At 36.2% G+C, this 18,820-nt stretch overlaps 2 protein-coding genes, 1 long non-coding RNA gene and 1 other non-coding gene across 5 annotated transcripts in view; 3 read left to right on the top strand and 1 right to left on the bottom strand.

The window, feature by feature from the left end:
• Window positions 1-18,820, top strand: part of LOC144647809 (histamine H2 receptor-like) — a 410,332-nt gene that overhangs the window by 316,316 nt on the left and 75,196 nt on the right. The gene's annotated exons all lie outside the window — the stretch shown is intronic.
• Window positions 1,390-1,471, top strand: Trnas-gcu (transfer RNA serine (anticodon GCU)). The gene has a single exon. It is a non-coding gene; the product is annotated as a tRNA-Ser (tRNA).
• LOC144647795 (sphingosine 1-phosphate receptor 1-like) overlaps window positions 8,124-18,820 on the bottom strand; it is a 72,330-nt gene continuing 61,633 nt past the window's right edge. For both annotated transcript variants that reach the window (XM_078507497.1, XM_078507495.1), the window contains exon 3: window positions 8,124-10,823. In XM_078507497.1, the coding sequence (XP_078363623.1) occupies window positions 9,800-10,786 (987 nt within the window). In that variant the 5' untranslated portion in view covers window positions 10,787-10,823 and the 3' untranslated portion in view covers window positions 8,124-9,799. The remainder of the gene's footprint in view (window positions 10,824-18,820) is intronic.
• The window catches only part of LOC144648044 (uncharacterized), a 29,426-nt gene continuing 28,428 nt past the window's right edge, over window positions 17,823-18,820 (top strand). Inside the window, exon 1 of the long non-coding RNA XR_013569660.1 lies at window positions 17,823-17,905. This is a non-coding gene — a long non-coding RNA (uncharacterized LOC144648044). The remainder of the gene's footprint in view (window positions 17,906-18,820) is intronic.

Genomic DNA, 18,820 nt, shown 5'->3' with positions numbered 1-18,820 from the left:
ATAAGTAGTCCATAAGCAAGACCCAAAATTTTCAATGTCGGTATCATCCGGGGGGAATAACGTTCTTTGTGTTTTCGAAGAAGCTCTATTACTACAGAGTTGAGAAATGCCTGATAGCATCCAATCGGTGGTAGTTTCTGCGATCTATAAAGTTTTTTCTGACCTCCCCCCACCCTCTTCCTCCACGCCTGTATAAGCTTATTGATATTGGTATATTTTAGTGTCAACCAAATTGTTTAAAAGAACAAAAAAAGCAAAAAAGTTCGTTGTTACATTAGAACATGTTATATCTCGTATCCGATGTTCGCGAGTGACTAATGGTTCATCGTGATGCTGCTATTTTGCAACCTGGAACTTGAGCTGGATTAAGACACATGATGGTCTCTCAGGGTGACTCCCATATGAAAGGACGGGGATACTTGTCGAAAAACTTGATTTAAACTTCTTAAGGAAACCAGTCTGGGCATGGTCCAAGCTTTTCTCAACCATAAAAGATACCATTTTTCATGTCTGTTCGAGCCAACACAGTATATAACGGCGTTTTTATTTCTTCATGTGCAAGCCTAAAAGAGACCTTGATGGCTAGAAATATTGGTATTCTATTCTGAACACGGAAAGTAAGACCGAAATTCGTAATTTGCACTCGAGACATCGACATAAGGAATATTCTCGTAACTTTCATTTGGGATACCCCCCCCCCCCCCCTCCCATCGAAGTCTAGTCTAACTTCTCGTAAGAGATGCTTACAGAAGGCCCTTACTGCTAGTTTACCATGTTAACGGGAGGCTCTTTATTTTTCTTAAATACAAGCTGAAAGTTAAGAGTGGCCAATCTCCCCCAGCTTTAAGCCCAACCAAAATCCCTTATGCGCAGAGGTTGAACAAACGCAGGGCTTTTAACCGACATTAAACAGTATACTTCATTAGTTAATTAAATAAACTGAAATGTTTTACAAGGATTTTCAGCCCTGGGAAAAACCGTAACTGAACATTCATAAAATTACGATAATATAATTAGATGACTTAATTTATGTTTGATACGTTGTAACTCAAATGTGTTGGTATATATTCGAAACATCTTCGGACCCTCCTCGGAAAGCTTCGGTAATCCTCGGAAGTGTTGGGAAACGTCCGTATCGTCCGTATGATCTTCGAACACTATTCGGAGCATATTCGGAAATTTGTCAAAGACGTCGTTATTAGTTTGTTGATAAAATAAACAAAATAATACCCGATGGCTTGGGGATATGAAATTTCTCTTCTCGTTTCCATCTCAGTATCTCACTCATTCTCTGCGCTCACTCGTAAGAAATCGAGTTGAACACTCGAAGAAAAATTTTCTTCTCTCCGCGTACTCATGTATTATTCCATAATTTTGCGACATATATACGACGAGGTGGCCGAGTGGTTAAGGCGTTGGACTGCTAATCCAATGTGCTCTGCACGCGTGGGTTCGAATCCCATTCTCGTCGATCGTCTTTTTTTTAATATGTGTAATATCAGTGAACGCAAGGGAAAAGGTGTACTTCGTTAAACATTGGAGGGAACAAATGCGGTTTTTTGGCAAAGCGTCGTTGAATCACTCTTTACGTTTAGGTCATGGATCAACCATTTTAGGTTGGTTGAGTTTTCCGTGTAATAATGAAGTCATCCGTTTTGAGCTGGTTTGGTTGATCAACTTTTTCAGCCGGCATCAAACATAATTTGAAATAGTTTACCTTTTGCTGATAGAACACTTCGTTTTTTTTTCAACTATATTCAATTAAAACGGTTGTTAAATACTTTATAATCTCATCAACAGAAAACTGTGTTTTCTCAATAGACCATGAAAAAAATAAACCAATCCATGGAGGCAAGCGTGGCCGAGTGGTTTAGGGCGCTGGTGTTGTAACACCAGACTTTGTATATAGCCAACGGACCACGCTCTGGATATAGCCAACTGGTCTGCCTCCTGCCAGTTGGGATTTTTAACCCTGTTATGTTCATTTATCAATTATTTGTTTCCTCTGTTTCAGTGGCATGCCTGTAAACTAGCTATCTCGTTGAGATATGAAGCTAAGTGCATATCGCATGGCCACTATAAACACATATTTATTTTTTATTTATTTTTTATTTAATCCAACCAACCGAAAACGGCTGATGCTAAAATAACACGACCAAATGGTTATCAACCGGACACTTAAATGAAGTTCCTGAAAAGGGGGATATAAATCTTATTTCCCAGCAAAACTTTTCACAAATTTCATTTCTGAGCCGAAATTTTGCACAAATTCCATTTCCCAGTCCAAATTTTGCACAAATTCCATTTCCCAACCCAAATTTTTCACAAATTTCATTTCCCAGCCGATATTTTGCACAAATTCTATTTCCCAGCCGAAATGTTGCACAAATCCAATTTTCCAGCCGAAATTTTACACAAATTCCATTTCCCGGCCCGATGTTTTGCCCAAATGCCAGTTCCCATTTCTTGTTTGTGATTCCAAGACCCAGTGTCCCATTTACCCAATGAAAATTTGCCCAAGCCCCAGTTCCCATTTTACCCTTTCAACTTAATCAACCGAAACCGGTAATGGTTCGGACGGTTTGTTCCAATAGAACTCACGCTGAACCACTCCCTCTCTTCAACCATCCCCCTGTCTCGTACCAATAGGCCTCTGTTTCAAAACGAATCTTCGTGCGTAACCATTCAAATGAAAATGAGTTTGATTTGCATGAAAATGGATTTTTTTCGCACGAAGACTCGCGTTCAAACAGAGGCAAAGGATAACTCGGAAATGGCCTTTTGTGTGCGTTTTAATCGATGTTGCATAAACTGTTTGTTTGCTATGTTAACTTGATTGCTTGATTGTTTCTACCATAAAATTTATTTGCATTTATTTGAAATCGTTTTAGATTGCACTAAATTATTATATTATTGTTATTATTATTATTACTGTTATCATTATTATTATTGAAAAATCTATAAAAAATCTGTTTTGTAATATCTGATACATCACAAATTTTAAAAATGACGCTTTATCTTCTAAACGAACCACTGAATCGATACCGTTATTTGCATAGGGGCTTATGGATTTATCAAAACCAGGTTAATGAAATTCTTACTGTTTTAAGTGCAAATCGCTGTAAACGCCTTTTTTTTTCCAAAGTAGACGACAGAAAAACAAAAGTGAGTGTTAATTTTTTTTTCTCCTCTCGGCATGTATTTGGCCGTATCAGATCGCAGTGTAATGTCCGTGGTCAAAAACACTCAGGTCACTTTTCGTCGACCACGTTTTCATAAATTCAGTTACAGTCGAAGCTCCCTTAACGGACACTCTCGTAAGCGGACAGCTCTGCTTAAGGCCGCCTTGTTTGAAACCCCGTTTTAACTCCCATACAATCTCTGTATTTTTACATTCTCGTAAGCGGACATTTCCGTAAGCGGCCGCGGATTCTTTCAGAGATTACGACTTACACTTTTTCTTTGCTTTTAAGCTCCCGTAAGCGGACAGCCCAAAGAAAATCCTGTAAACAACCTCTGTATCTTGTATTTATTAATCAACTTTTTCGTCACAATGATTTTGAATTAATTACAGTACCATACTTCATTGTTTGTTTTGTCGTCATCCACGTCCGGTTACATTTCCAAACACCACTTGTTAACTAAGCAAGCTCCCGTAAGCGGCCATCTATCCCCTACACCTCTAGTGGCCGCTTACGAGAACCATTCTCGTAAGCGGCCAGCTCCAGTTACGGACACTTTTTTTCGCGTCCCGAGAGTGTCCGTTTACGAGAGCTTCGACTGTATATGTATAAGGCCTAATTTCAAGCAACACCCTACATATTTCTGACGTTCAACTGAATATCAGGAGGAGCTACTCTTTGCCCTGAAGGTCTTTGAAAGAGTTGAGACACAGTTGCTCTAAATTCGGGCATCCGTATTGCATAAAAAATAGGAATAAAAAAAGAGTTAGCCAAAAAAAAAATCGGGAAAAAAAATGTAAGAAAGAGGGGTTTGTTCGCGGGCAACCCCCCGGTTTTAATAATAGAATACACAAAAAAAAAAAAAAACACCCCCGGGAGACAAAAGAGTAAAAAAAAAAGAGTGACAAAAAAAGAAAACACAGTGAGTTTTTTTTTTCTTGGTGCCCCCCCGTGATAGAAAAAAAGAGGGCCCCCGAAAAAAATAAAAAAAAAAAAAAAAAAAGAGAAAAAAAAAACAAAAAAAAAAAAAAAAAAAAAAAAAAAAAAAGAAAAAAAAAAAAAAAATAATAATAACACAAAACTATTTTACTTGGAGAAGAAAAAAAAAAGGGAGAGAAAAAAAAAAAAAAAAAAAAAAACAAACAAAAAAATAATAAAAAAAAAAAAAATTTATTAAGAGAAAAAAAAAAAAAAAAAATTTAAAACTCCGCGCGGGGAGACCAAAAAGAAAAAATATTTCGCGTGGGGCGGCAAAAAAAAAAAAAAGAAGAAAATAAAAAGAAGCCAAAAACAGTGACAGACAACAAACATGGAATGCATTCTGATGAAGAAAGGCGGTCCTTCATGATCATCTTCATGTAACTATATCTGGCACTAAAGGCACTGTTACTGTTGATTGTGGCCATTGAGCGTCTGCCTCAGATATTGGAAAATCCAATGTTCCTAAATATGATTAAAAAACTATGCTTCAAGGTTACTTTGGAACTAAGAAGAAAGTAAATTGATATCTGGAATTCAGTAATTTAATTCAATAGAATATATTAAAGGGACATGGTCTGCATTCATGTTTTGATAAAAGTGCACCTCAACCCGAAATCAAAAATACGCGTAGAGAACCTTCAGAAATCTGCCTAAACCTTCTCGGTGTATTTTCCCCTCTAATTTTCCTTATTTATTGAACTACTGAGAAGATTGCAGCAGATTTTCGAAGGGGTTTTTTGAAAACGTCCACCATGGGCTTTTTTTCAAAACGCGAAAACTAGTGTCCAGGTTAGCGCGGTAAGAATGCTGACCATGTCCCTTTAACCCTCGCCGTTAACGGAGAGTGGCTAGGCCCCTAGAAAACAAATGCTAATATGAAGTAAAAATAAATAACAAATATATATAAACAGAACGAAAAATTTATTAAATAAATAAGCATTAGACTGATAAAAAGAGCCGGACTATCTAGCTGCGCACAGCATTGCAAAAAGCCCAGAAACGGTTCATGGGCCTTCACATTCATTCAATTTACAATCAAAATTTCGAATTCACATAAAGAAGTTCACATCAGCCCAGGTGTTTTGTTTTTTAATTATTTTTTGTTTTGTTTTTTTAAAACAACAGCCGAAACAATTAATACTAAGATGACCGATGCCAAAAGTGCAATACGATTGGAAACGTTTGAGCTATGATCTTAGGGCCTTCCCCCCCCCCCTTCTCCCCCTCCCCCCCTCCCCCCCCCCCTTTTTTATTTATTTATTTATTTTAAAATTTTATTTATACCTTTTAAAAAAAATAAATACCTAATTAATTTTTTTTTTTTTTTTTAATATTTTTTTTTTTTTTTATTAAAATACCCCCAAAAAATTTCCTTTGGAAGTTTTTAAAAAAAAATATTTTTTCAAAAAAAAACGGGGGGAAAATATTTTTTTTATTTTTTTTCCAAAAAAAACCCCGGAAAAAAAACTAAAAAAACCGGATTAAAAAATAAAAAAATGTATCCACCCGAAGTGTTGATTTTTCAAATCATTGATCCAAAAATAATCCATTTTCGGAAATAGGTAAAGAAACGCAAAATCCGTTTTTGGATCAAAAATCCGAATTTGGATTTTTACCAAAGAAACGCACCCTTAATAAACTGAACAAAAGCTACTGCAATCACACTTGACAAAACATGTGTTGAGGGACCATGGTCTTTGTACCAGTTGTGATTTCATCACAGTAGGGTTTTTTTTTTCGTGATTAGCTGACAAACCAGGCAAGGGATCCCAAAATGAACACGGAGGAATGAGATGGTACTGAGATAAACCTATTAAACCTACGAATTTGTGCTCTTTAAATAAAACAAATTAGAAATACAGTATAAATTTGATTTTTATCTAAAATAAATAAAATTACGAGAAGCAATCATAACTTCCCTTCACCTTTTAACTCTGTGTTCTGCCAAAAAAAATGTCTATGTTGTACGGGTTGAGAGGGGACCCTTTTTGAAAGCTTTTGCTGTGACGATATTGAATGGAAAACGCGAAAATCTATTTTCAGATCTATTCTTAGTAGCTATACGGCTTTTGTGGCAAGTTGTACTATTTCTTAAAGGGATATTTCTGTAGTTTTCCCATCGAGCTCAAAATTTAAAGTCTTGATACTCTTCTGCTGTGAAAACGATGCAGCAATCGACTTTAGTAATTGTAGTTTTTTAAACTGCTTTATCCCCGGCTATACGTTGTTTTTATCGTGTCAATATTTCAGAATGCTGTGCAGCGAACATTTATTTTATCAGTCATCAATGAAGTAATCGAGGCTTGCTTATCACAAAATGTCAGCCATATAGTTGAAATAACTGGATTAAGCAACTGATGTAATAATTTGATTTGATGACAAACTCACCTATAAGAAATGTTACGGATTGGAGGCCGTGACTTTCAGGGATTTCTGTTAATACTTCAAAAAAGCAGGTGATCGGTTTTTGTTCTCTTAAAAAAAAGAATAAATTGTCTTTTATGATGGTGTTTTAAATCAAATGCTGTGTCAACATTATTTAAATAACAATGTTAGTCGAGTGCGTAGATCGTCCATTTCATTTTGTAATATCATTAAAACGGAAATTAAAAGGCCTGTAAATTTTTTTCAATAAGACTTATCACTAACGAGAAGAAATGAAAAAAGCGTGGAATTTTATTTTTATTAACTAATTTTTCATTGGTAATGCTGGAGTTTGTGATGTTCGTGACTCTCTAGTTCTAGAACGAGAGAAGATTCTGTCTGAGTTACGTTTTGCCCCTATGTTCAAATGAGACCTGAAGCAAAACCTCCATTACATAATGAGTTGATATACATAAAAAAGGAGGCATGCGAGTAAAACGCATTTCCATAACAAAAAGGTTTGCTTTTGTTAAAAGCATTGACATTGTTATTAAGTGCATTTTCGTAAACCTCGACAACCAGTGAATCATTTTTATCATGACTGGGAGCGGAGGAGGCGGGGGGGGGGGGGGGGAAGGGATCTTGGTGTCGGGCAACCGAGTGTGCGCAGTGCCCATCGCATAGTTTCTAAGGGCATAGAGAATTGAGTAGAATGGGTATAAAGCTTGACAAAGTTCTTTGTTAGTTCACAACTTTTAGCCTTGACCGTGCACGAAACACAATAGTTGTTTATTTATTTATTTTTTATTTTGTGTGAGCAACTAACCAATTGAAACGTATCTGTTACGTAATTTATGTATAGTGTTCAAGCAAAAAACAAAAGATTGTGCACGGTCGTAGAAACTGCCTTTATGAAAGGACTTGAAAGTGGGACAAAGCGGTGTCGGGCAACCAAGTATGTGCAGTATAGTTTCTAATGCATAGTAGATTGAGTAGAGTGAGAATGGTCCATCAAAATTTTGCAGTGCTCGCAAAATTATGCTTCTGCTCGGAATGCTCGCAAAATTTTAAGTGGGTTCTCGTCTGCTCGTGCTCACATATTTTTGCAAGTGCTCGCACGCTCGGTTTTTACGGAGGCTGCTTTTTGAAAGGTGCTCGTTGCTCGCAAGGCTAACTTTTGTCAATGCTCGCGCTCGCAGAGAAAAACGCTCTGCTCGCGTGCTCGCAAATGCTCGCAAAGAACATTCGATACCTCTAGAATGGTTATAAAGCTTGACAAAGTTCTCTGGTAGTTCACATTTTTTAGCCTTGACCGTGCAAGAAAAACAGGTTTTGTTTATTTCTGTCTGAGCAACTAGTCAATTGAAACGTCTCTGTTACATAATTTATGCATAGTGTTTTTGCACAAAACAAAAGATTGTGCGCGGTGGTAGACACTCCAACATAAATCTTTGCATCTTGTTATCTCCTTTAAAGTATGACGGGTCTCATTACTATTTTTTTATTAACCACGTTAAAGGGAGACGGAAACATTGATAATGGCTACAAACATTATTAGATAGCTTAGTTTACTGTCGTGTATTGATATGGTTTTAATTAACAGTATTAGAGCGTCTTAGATAGTCTTAGTAACACGACCCTATAACCTGTTTTTTTGTAATATCTGTAAAGGTAATGTCTGTGTCGAACCTGAGTGGTCATCAGACAGGAGGTTATTCCGGTCTCAGAAGCTCTTAACGGCTAAGAGTATTTCTTCTCCCCACTGGATGGGATCCTACGTCATAGCGGCTTTATCACCAGCATTTATTCGTAGGTGCCCATTTAAACACTTGGGTGGAGAGAGGCACTGTGAGAGGAGAGTATCTTGCCCAAGCAATAAACGCAGTGACCCCAGCCATGCAGGGCTCGAATCCGGACCTCTCAATCCAAAGTCCAACGCACTATTCATCAAGCCAAAGCGCCTCCCAAATCTAGTCAATCAAATCTACCGTTTCAAACTCTAAAATAATAAAGGGCTTTTAAAACGGTTACAATCCGGCCAATCAGATCATGTGTCCTCAGAGCTACTTGTTTCTCGTCCACAAGCTTCGCATGCTAAGAGGAACAAGCGGCTCTGTGGACGAGAATGAATTCTTCCAAAAAACTCATTCTTAACCCTGGATCTTCTCCAACATTTCACAAACACACATCTTCTCAAACTTTCCCGCCATTCTCCTCAACATTATTTCTTTTTGAAATAGCTTCTTGTTGTTAATATGTGTACAGTGGAACCCCGTTGGGCCATAAAGTTGTGGTCTTTTTAAAGGGGTGGTCATATTAAATGTGACAGCCAATTTAGGGCACAGGGCAAGTAAGGAAAACCAAGGGAACTGGACGGTAAATTTGAAGAGTCTAATATAGTATAACATTTTATTAAAGCATACCCAGTTTCTGATATCTTATTTAATTAATATAATTTTTAACCTACGGCCGCCAGATAATACATTTTATACACAGTAGTACGAAGTGAAATAAATGTCTTCGCATTGTCAGACGAAATCGCAAATAAACTGTTGCAGATTATATACATGGTTTCTACATACATGCATGGTGTTTTCAAGATTAAATAATCAATAAAACACAAATGAATAAAAGGAAATGAGAAAAACTAATTACAACATTAAAAGTGCTGAAAAGCAAGCACTCAGAGGATAGGACGTGAAGCTTAACTAATAATCAGTTTGACAATTAAAAAGATACAAAAAACCTACAGATTAAAAAAAACTTACAGAGTTCTCGAGTTCATTGAAATATCGTGTTTTTCCAAGGTTTGTAGTCTCACGGACGAGTAAAGAGAGTACTCTTCCCGCCATCGGCTTGTTATGTAAAATGGGATTAGCTAATGAATTAGCTACATGTGCTCAATACATTTATGGCAAACCTTGTGTTATAATTCGACTGATCTCGTTAACATATAAAAAAAACTAAGCATATGAAAATGGTTAAAAAGAAAACTCTTTTTTTACTATTTTTATATTTATTTTTTAGTAGTGTTTTTAATATTTTTTAACGTTACTTCTGTAAAGCACTATTATTTATGCTGGTTGTTTTTCTCAGCTTGTTAGCTGAACCATCATCAGTGTTAGTTCAAGATTGGACATTTTATCATAGGCAATCAAAACACCAGTACAAATGAAATAATACCCACATGAAAACAAACTTTTGAGAAAAATTTCGCGTAGGCTAAAAACTGAAAAATGGAAGAACTGATAAAATATTTACAAGGCCTATTTTCAAGCAACACCCTGCATATTTCTTATGTTCAACTGAATATCAGGAGGAGCTACTCTATGCCCTGAAGGTCTTTGACAGAGCTGAGACACAGTTGCTCTAAATTCAGGCATACGTATGGCATACAAAATAGGATTAACTAATGAGTTAGCCAAAGTCAACACACCGAAAGAAAATGCGATGTGGCGGGTCGATTGCTCGGAAAATTTCCAGTTTTTAGTATACACAAGAAAATACAAGATCACCCCAGGCAGCCAAGTCAGTAATGAAACAAGCGTGACAAAAAGTAAGGTCACAGTCAGTTGCTTTTCTCTGTTAGCTGCACCGTGATGTTGGAGTTGAGGTCCGCATCGAACCTTAATATAAATGAGAATATAAGAGGTACAAATCACAATCAGAACTAATAAACATAACGAAGAACGAATGTTATAATACAAGTAATACAGTGACACTGATGTTATATTCCATTCATTCGACTCGTATAACATAAGTGGGACTGATTCAACTAATATAGACAAAACCCACATGGCAGCAATTATTACATAATAAATCCATTTCTTGAGAAGACGATGCTTGAATGGACAAAATGTTGCATGTAACCGCTCTAAAGAGATAAAAGCAAGATTCACAATGGAAATCAAATGAAATAATAATACGACTGCTTCGTTAATAAAATGTAATGATAGTCTATCAAACGGGTTCTCCCACTGATTGCAGATAGTCGCCATTTTCTCTGCAAGGTTCAGAGGCCCCGAGACTGCTCCAACTAAGAGGTCAACTATCGCTAGATGGATAATCAGGTATGTACTTTGGCGTTGTAGCTGGCGCTGCTTCACAAATACAATAATCGTGATGATATTAAGGATGACTATGGCCAGACATTCAGTGATGAGCACAACAAGCCATGGAATACATTCTGATAAAGGAGGACGAGTCATGATCTTCAAGTAACTGGCATTAAAAGGACTGTTGCCGGTGATTGTAGCCATTGAGCTTCCGCCTGATGTATTCGAAAGGCCAATGTACCTAAATATGATTGCAAGAAAAAAAATGTGCTACAAGGTTACTTTGTAACTATGAAGAAAGTAAATAGATATTTGGAAACAGTTCACCCCCCCCCCCTTTAAAAAAAAAAAACAACACAAGAAACACTGGACCTATACAAAGATTAATTCATTAATTCATCGCACATTTTCATTATAATTTGACAATCACAATTTCATATGAAGAAGTTCACCTCGGCCCAGTTCCGTTAATTAAAAACAACAACCCCAACAACAACAACAACAACAATTGCAACAAGAAATACCGAGATGTGACCGATACTAGTGTATGTTTTTTGTAATTCAAGAAATAATCTTTGACAACTTTTGTCAATTTTAGATTGTTCTTTCAATTCAAAGATTTTAAATCACGAAAGTTACGACTCAGAAAAGTGCAGATAATTTGGTAGATTAGACTTTTCGAGACAATTTGGATGATAGAAAAAATCTAATTTTGCATGACAAAGTTCATCATTTCACAAATTTTAGTCTAAAGCCTTTGAATGTTCGATCTTGTCGTGAATAGGGGGCATTTCAATAAGCCATTTCTGAGTTACCCTTTGCCTCTGTTTCAAAACGAATCTACGTTCGAAGCCATTCATATGAAAATGAGTTTCACCTACAGGTCCATTTTCATGCAAATCAAACTCGTTTTCATTTGAATGGTTTCGCACGAAGACTCGTTTTAAAAAGAGGAAAGTAACTCTAACTCTATTCCATTTTGTACTCGTTAAATGCAAATAAATATAAGGCTGGCGTTAGTTGAAATTTTAAAATGTCTCTAGTAAGACCGTAGTTGAAGATAAATTATAGACACGTCTAAGAGCTTTATGTTGTTCTGGTTTCGCAATATAAAATATTCGTCGAACAACGTGAAGTGTAATGTTGTTATTTTAGAAAAATCTTGGAATAAACTGAGACTTAAGCATGTGGCTTTATCACAATACGTCTTATTGACTATCAATAATGTTGGAAGAATAGACCTATGCAACGAAGTTTAACTTAGCCCCTCAATGAATCTACTGAGCTTTAGTTTTCATAATGAAAGACAGAATTAAACTGCACTGAAAAATTAACGAAATAATTTGAAGTTATCTCAAACGTACCTTAAAAAAAAGACGATTCTCTATTCTAAAGTCGTGGCTGAGACTGTATGCTATTATTACACACCCTGCTCAATCTAGCTTTTGCGAAAGAAGCAGGTGATTTCTTTTGAGTAACGTTGATTAAAAAAGAGAGTATTGTTTTCGAAAACTGACCGTTCAATGATATTTACATAACAACTTATTCAATACCAAGCCATTCTTGTGTTTAATTCTGTTCTGCCGTAATCAAAACTCGGAAATAGATGTCAACTGCTGTTGTTCAATATTGTTTACAAAAAGTGCAAAATACATACAATCGAATTCATGAGAATTTGGTTCAAGGAAGAGTGCTTTCCATTTGTACGGAAAACCAGTTGTTCCGGTGAAAACTCAAATCGAACATTCCTTCCCACTGAAAATTTTTCGGAAAAAATAGAGTACCTTCAAGGGCATTCCTCTCTTCACATTTTTACTGGAATGCTTGGAATATCACTGTAGCCGATTTTTTTTTTTTTGCATGCTCCTCGATGATGTTCCGGTGGAAGTTAAATGGAACAGTCCTTGCCACTGGAAAGTTTTCAAATGGTATACACTTTTTCCGTACCATTATGTTTGTGTACATATTGTACTCTTCCATTTGTCGAAATATTATCACCGGTTTTTTTTTTCACACAAATGGAAAGCGTTTAAAATGTTAAATAAGAGAACATTTACATTTGTTTGGAGAACAGTGTGACTCTGCAGTCACCAACAACAGTTCTTTTAGTTCAGAACCACTCTCACCTGGACGATCACACTATACGAAATACGAACTAGTATGCAGGTTCAAATCTGTTATATTGTTAATCGTCATGTTTTCAATAACGAAAAGTAATTATTCCTTACCTTCACATTTTAATGATGTGTTCTGATAAATTAAGTTTTGACAGTTTGAGAGGAGATTTTTTTGAAAGAATTTGCGATGACTTTATTGAAAATTTAATGTGACAATCGACTTTTCAGATCTATTCCTAAGTTTTAAAGGACTGTTTTGGCAAGTTGTATCACTTCTTCATCGGATTTTTCTGGAAATTTTTCCGAACTCAAAAGTGTCAGTATTCTTCTGGTCTGAAAAACGCCGCCGCTGTGATCGACTTTTATCATTGCAGCATTTTAAGCTTGTGTTTTACCCGGTCATATATTTCTGTTGATTGTGTCTACTTCCTATCAATATTTTAAAAAGCTGAGCAGCGAACATTAATTTTATGATCCTGAATAAAGTAATCGACAGTCGGTCTTCACAAAATGTCAGCCATTTAGGTAAAACATTGGATTGAGCACCTCGGATGTAGTAATTTGATCTGATCTCAAACCCACCTTTAAGAATGTTTTCGTTCGAAGGCCGTAACTTTCAGGGATTTTTGTTAATACTGCTGCAAAAAAGCAGGTGAACGGTTTTTGTTCTCTTAAAAAAGGAATAAATTGCCTTTTATGATGATTATATTAATCAAATGCTGTGTCAACATAATTTAAATAACAATGCTAGGCGAGTGGGAAGTTCGGCGATTTCATTTTCTATTCTAATTAAAATGGAAATTAAAAGGCCTGTAAATAGTTTTCAATTTGACTTATCACTAACGAACAGAGAAATGCAAAATGCATGTAATTTTATTTTTCCTACGTACGTTTTCATTGATAATACTGGAGTTTATGATGTCCGTGACTCTCTTGTTCTTGCACGATAGAAGGGTTGTGTCTGAGTTACGTTTTGCATCTATATTGAAATGCGACCAGGAGCAAAACCTTCATTACATAAATAATTTGGTTTACAAAAAGAGAATGCGAGTTACATGACTTTCCATAACAAAAAGGTTCTGCCAAGCTTCATTTTGAAAAGATCGAAGTCGTTCCTTTTTTTTGGAAGAATTGATACCGTGAGCCTCGTCAACCGGTGAATCATAAACATTATCACGGGCAATAAAAGGGCGGGGGGGGGGGGGGGGGGGGGGAGAGAAATGGTCTATAAGAAAAAGCCTCGGAAGTGCGACTTAGCGCTGTCGGGCAACCAAGTGTGCGCAGAAGCCATTTAGTCTTGGTAAGGGCATAGTGAATAGAGTACAATGGTTATAAAGCTTTACCAAAGTTCAGTTTCAGTTTGAAACGTCTCTGTTATGTAATTTATGCATAGTTTTTAAGCACAAAAACAAAAGATTGTGCTCGGTCATAGACACTCTAACATAAATTTTTGAAGTTTGTCGGTCTTCAAAACCATTTTCCTCCATTAACCACGTTAAAGGGAAAGGAAAAAAACATTACTAACGACTACCGGTCTGGCAAAAGTAAGGTTTTGCGAATTATGCTAATTAAAAGAATCTCAATAATACCTATGTGCTTTACCATCTTGGAACTATAATCTACCTTCTGAAACTCATTAATTTTTCATGCAAAAACCAACAAAGAACGTCCATTTGGGTCCATTTGAATCTTGATACCCAGTAAAACACAAGATAAAACACCACCAGGATTTCATCTGAGATGAAACATGTCTTCATCTGAGATCGAACAATGAGATTTTATATTGATTAACACAACTCGTGTAAACAATGCAATACCTCTAATTAACAACAATTCTTAAATATGCGATCCTTATTTAAGATAATGAACCTTGATATCAACAGAGCAATTATCAAAAAAACAACTATAAAGTGGTTCTGCAGTGTCACGGATGGGTAACAAGGTCAGCGATATTTTCACAATAACACCAACAATAATTTATCATTGTTTGATTTGAGAAATTATGTCACTGCATAATTTCGTATTGTTTCATTTGAGAAGACATGTCAAAAACTCGGGCTTCGTGCTTCAACACGAGTTCCAAACACTTCGAAACAGATGTAAGCACTCGGCCTACGGCCTCTTGCTTTCATCTGTTTCTCGGTGCTTAGAACCCTTGATGAAGCACATGTATTTCAAATTTTTTGCCCAAAGTTGAAAAAAAATAATCTATGATTATTATGAATATTTTTTCTACATTTGGGGTTACAGAAAAATTTGTCATACACTATGAATGCTAGAATATTTCACAAATGCTGTTTTAAACCAATTACAGGCGAAGTAGCAATAGTTTACTTTTGGAAATTACTTCGGAAGAAACCAGCAGTAAAACAACGTTGTTTGCTATCTTAAATAAATCATTCATGTAAAATAATTATTACTCTTACAATCTATTTTTTTGGTTTCATTTTGTCTCAGATTGATAGCAGCATAAATATGTCAGAAATTATCATCTAGTGCTTATGGGTTAATGGCTTCCTTGAAATGTTTATCCAACTTGAGGGGATAAAAACATGATGGCGAATATGTTTAATTGTGTATCGATATGACTCGCGGTTAAACCCGAGAAAAAAAAGGACAACAGAAGTCCAACAAACACAATCTTTTTTCAGCGAAAGCACATTGAAATGACGCCATCTACATACGATGAATGAATGACGTAACAATGTCACACGCAACGTGTCACAAATTGATAAACTTTGTGGAATTTACACTCTTGAAACAAAGATAGCATGCGTGAATTTAATGTCATATTCTGAAGCAACTCTTTGTTTATCGGATTTGTACAAAAAGGCCCCGGTCAATAGTCAGTACTCCTGTTCTCTCTTAAAACTAACATCAAAATATTACAAGACTGGCTGTAGAAATTACATGTGCAGCCGTTTGTTTATGCAACTATTCGAAATTAGAAAATAGCACAAAGTAAATACGTGCGCTGATTGGTTATAAAACGTGTTTATAACTCGATGGAGACACTGACAGTTATCGTAGACACGGAAATCATTAGTCACGTCGCTGGAATAGGCAATGCAAAATTACAACTAAAATTATGTCAAATATTCATGTCACAGCTGACAAAGACCAGGTTAAGACAAAACAAACATTTGCACATTTGGAAACAAGCGAGTTTTGAAAAGCGTTTACAAAGCCCGCTACGCATTCAAAAATCGTCTGCGTGAAAGAATGTGAATTAATTATTGGTGCATGATCACAGTATTTGGGGTCCTTTCTGTAAAATAAGTTAGGTTCAGAGTTTTCGAAAACCAAGCACTAATCCACGATAATTTAAACTTTAACTAAAGTTTTACTAGCCTGCGTAGGAAGTGTGGAAAATCACAATTTAATACTATTTAGCAGACGATACCAGAAGATTAAGCTTAAATAAAATACAGATGTATTTCCTCGCACTGAAAAGACTGAGGTAGTCGTTAATCATATCATTAATTTTTGGTATTTAGGTGTTAGTGATTTGCTATTGTTCCCAATGCATTATATACTACTTATTAACCGAGAGTGAGGTCATTACAGGGGAATCTCAGACCGAGGCCTTGATGTATTGACCGAGCGACAGCGAGGTCAATACATCAAGGCCTCGGTCTGAGATTCCCCTGTAATGACCGAACGGACGAGGTTAATAAGTTATTTATTATATGGCGTTTAAGCACTATTCAGAAAAGAGTATAATCAAGGGAAAAAACACTGGAGGTAAAACTCGCTCTCTTGTGGCTCTCTTCGTCGCTCATACTAAAGAAGTATCGGTATGCTTATATTTTTCTTTCAGTTATTGAAAAGATAGTTATATTCTGTCGGAATTTTTTGTTGTTTTTGCCCCCTTGCTAGTAGCTTTTACTCACAACTCAAAAAACCGTCGAGCCGAGAAAAATTTTCATAATGCCCGGTCATTAGAAGAAAATAATGCCCGCTCAGCAGCCAATCAGAGCGCGCGTACTATGGTAGCCATATAATAAGATGTATTATTATATGGCTACAATAGTACGTATATATATGGCTACAATAGTACGTATATGGCTACAATAGTACGTATATGGCTACAATAGTACGTGCGCTCTGATTGGCTGCTGAGCGGGCATTATTTTCTTGTAATGACCGGGCATTACGAAAATTTTTCTCGGCTCGACGGTTTTTTGAGTTGTGAGTAAAAGCTACTAGCGAGGGGGCAAAAACAACAAAATATGCCGACAAAATATAACTATCCTTTCAATAACTGAAAGAAAAATATAAGCATACCGATATGTTTAGTATGAGCGACGAAGAGAGCCACAGAGAGCGAGAGCGAGAGCGAGTTTTACCTCCAGTGTTTTTTCCCTTGATTTTTTTTAATAGTGTTTAAAGGCCATATAATAAATAACTTATTAACCTCGTCCGTTCGGTCATTACAGGGGGAATCTCAGACCTCGGTCTGAGATTCCCCTGTAATGACCTCACTCTCGGTAAATAAGTAGTATATAATTTTCCTTAGTTTAGTAATCGTGTTTTTTACTATTATAGTTATCAGTTAAAAATGCAATCTTCGTCTACAATTTTTTTGACAATGTACGCTTTGGCACTTGAAGACTTGTGGGACTTTGGGTATTTCCGTAAGACGTAAATTGCAGCACCATATTTGCTGTAAAATATGACAAGACCAGTGGCGGATCCACTTTGAAGTGCCGCGCCGGAATTTTCTTCGCAGAATTCGATTTTCATAGTCAAGCACACCCCCCTTAGCTAAAGGTCTGGATCCGCCACTAAAGACTGTTTTAATTTCCTTAGTAAAACGTTGTCTGCCAAATAAAATTGAATAATTCGAAGTCCTGTTACTAATTAATCGGTAAAATCTGTTTCTACATTAAAAAAAAGGCCTTGGCTAAGGAAAATGGTTTCAAAGGAGAAATCATAATTTGGCTATTTGGAAAACGAGCGTGTTTTTCAAAATTTTGCAACTGGTGATAAAAAAACGTACAAAGCAGTTACTGGGCTGCAATTTATTTATTATAGATGTTATTAAAGTGAATTGTAAACTCCTCAAACGAGTTTTCAGTTTCTAACCCGCCGCCCGTGGGAGCTCTTTATACTCAATACTAATGACACCCTTTCAGAAGAAAGCAGGAACTTGCAAGCCTGGAAGCCTAGAGCGGCGAGCTTACGTCGACTATAATGAGAAGAAGTAATTGCGTGATCGCAAGCCATCTAGCGGAGTTCCGGGATTTTTCTCCCTGAAATCATTTATTGTTAGAGAAGTCTAAGATTACTAAAAATGTATGTAAATCAGCTACACGTTATCAATGTGTCAATTTTAAGTTACTACAAGTAAGTGGACATAAGTCTCAGAAACAAAAAGCCTCACCATACTACGAGATGAATAATTAAAAAGGTTTTAAATAATCAAAAAGAACAGAATAATGATATTTGCTGTCGTACGTTGCCTCAGTTAATTTCTTAGATATTCTCTCTCTCTCTAGCCGGAATGTCTGTTCACGAATTCTGTCTATTTGAGTTTTGACTTCCTGAGACCCAAACTGTCCTTCCAAATTTAGAATAAAATTCATTACCGACATAACTCAGGGCGTGTCTAAATGGCTAACGCTTGACTTTTAAATCATTTATCGGGTATTTATTGGAAATCGAGATCAAAGGGTGAATTTTATTTTGTTGTGCACCTTCCAGGAAAAAAGAATAATGAAAGCGGATTTACGATTTTCCTACCGAGCGTCACTGTGGCAGGTCAATTAATAAAACCCACAAAGCCTCCATATATTTCTCTATTTTATTTACGACGCAAGGAAAAACGGCGAGACACTACAGTGAAAGTACGGACGTGAGTTTGAAATGACTAGCGTGCATAAATGAAATAAGTAAATGTGTGTACAGCTTGACTTCGCAAAACAAACTATTCATACAGTTTGTTAATTTTATTTTCTCAAAATATTTTTTTCTCACGAAGAAGACGTCCAAACATTTTTGATATTTTTTCACGTTTATCTTTTGCAGGCACAAGCCATTCATACATTTTCTTGCGTTTTGTTTCTGCATGTAAGATGCAAGCCAATTTTTTTTTTGATAAATTCTTAATCTGCAACGG

Source organism: Oculina patagonica, chromosome 4 (assembly GCF_052425735.1).
Source record: "Oculina patagonica isolate OP01 chromosome 4, crgOcupat, whole genome shotgun sequence".
Classification (NCBI taxonomy): domain Eukaryota; kingdom Metazoa; phylum Cnidaria; class Anthozoa; order Scleractinia; family Oculinidae; genus Oculina; species Oculina patagonica.
Note: the sequence above shows the minus strand (reverse complement) of the source record. Positions and strands in the feature narration are given on the sequence as shown.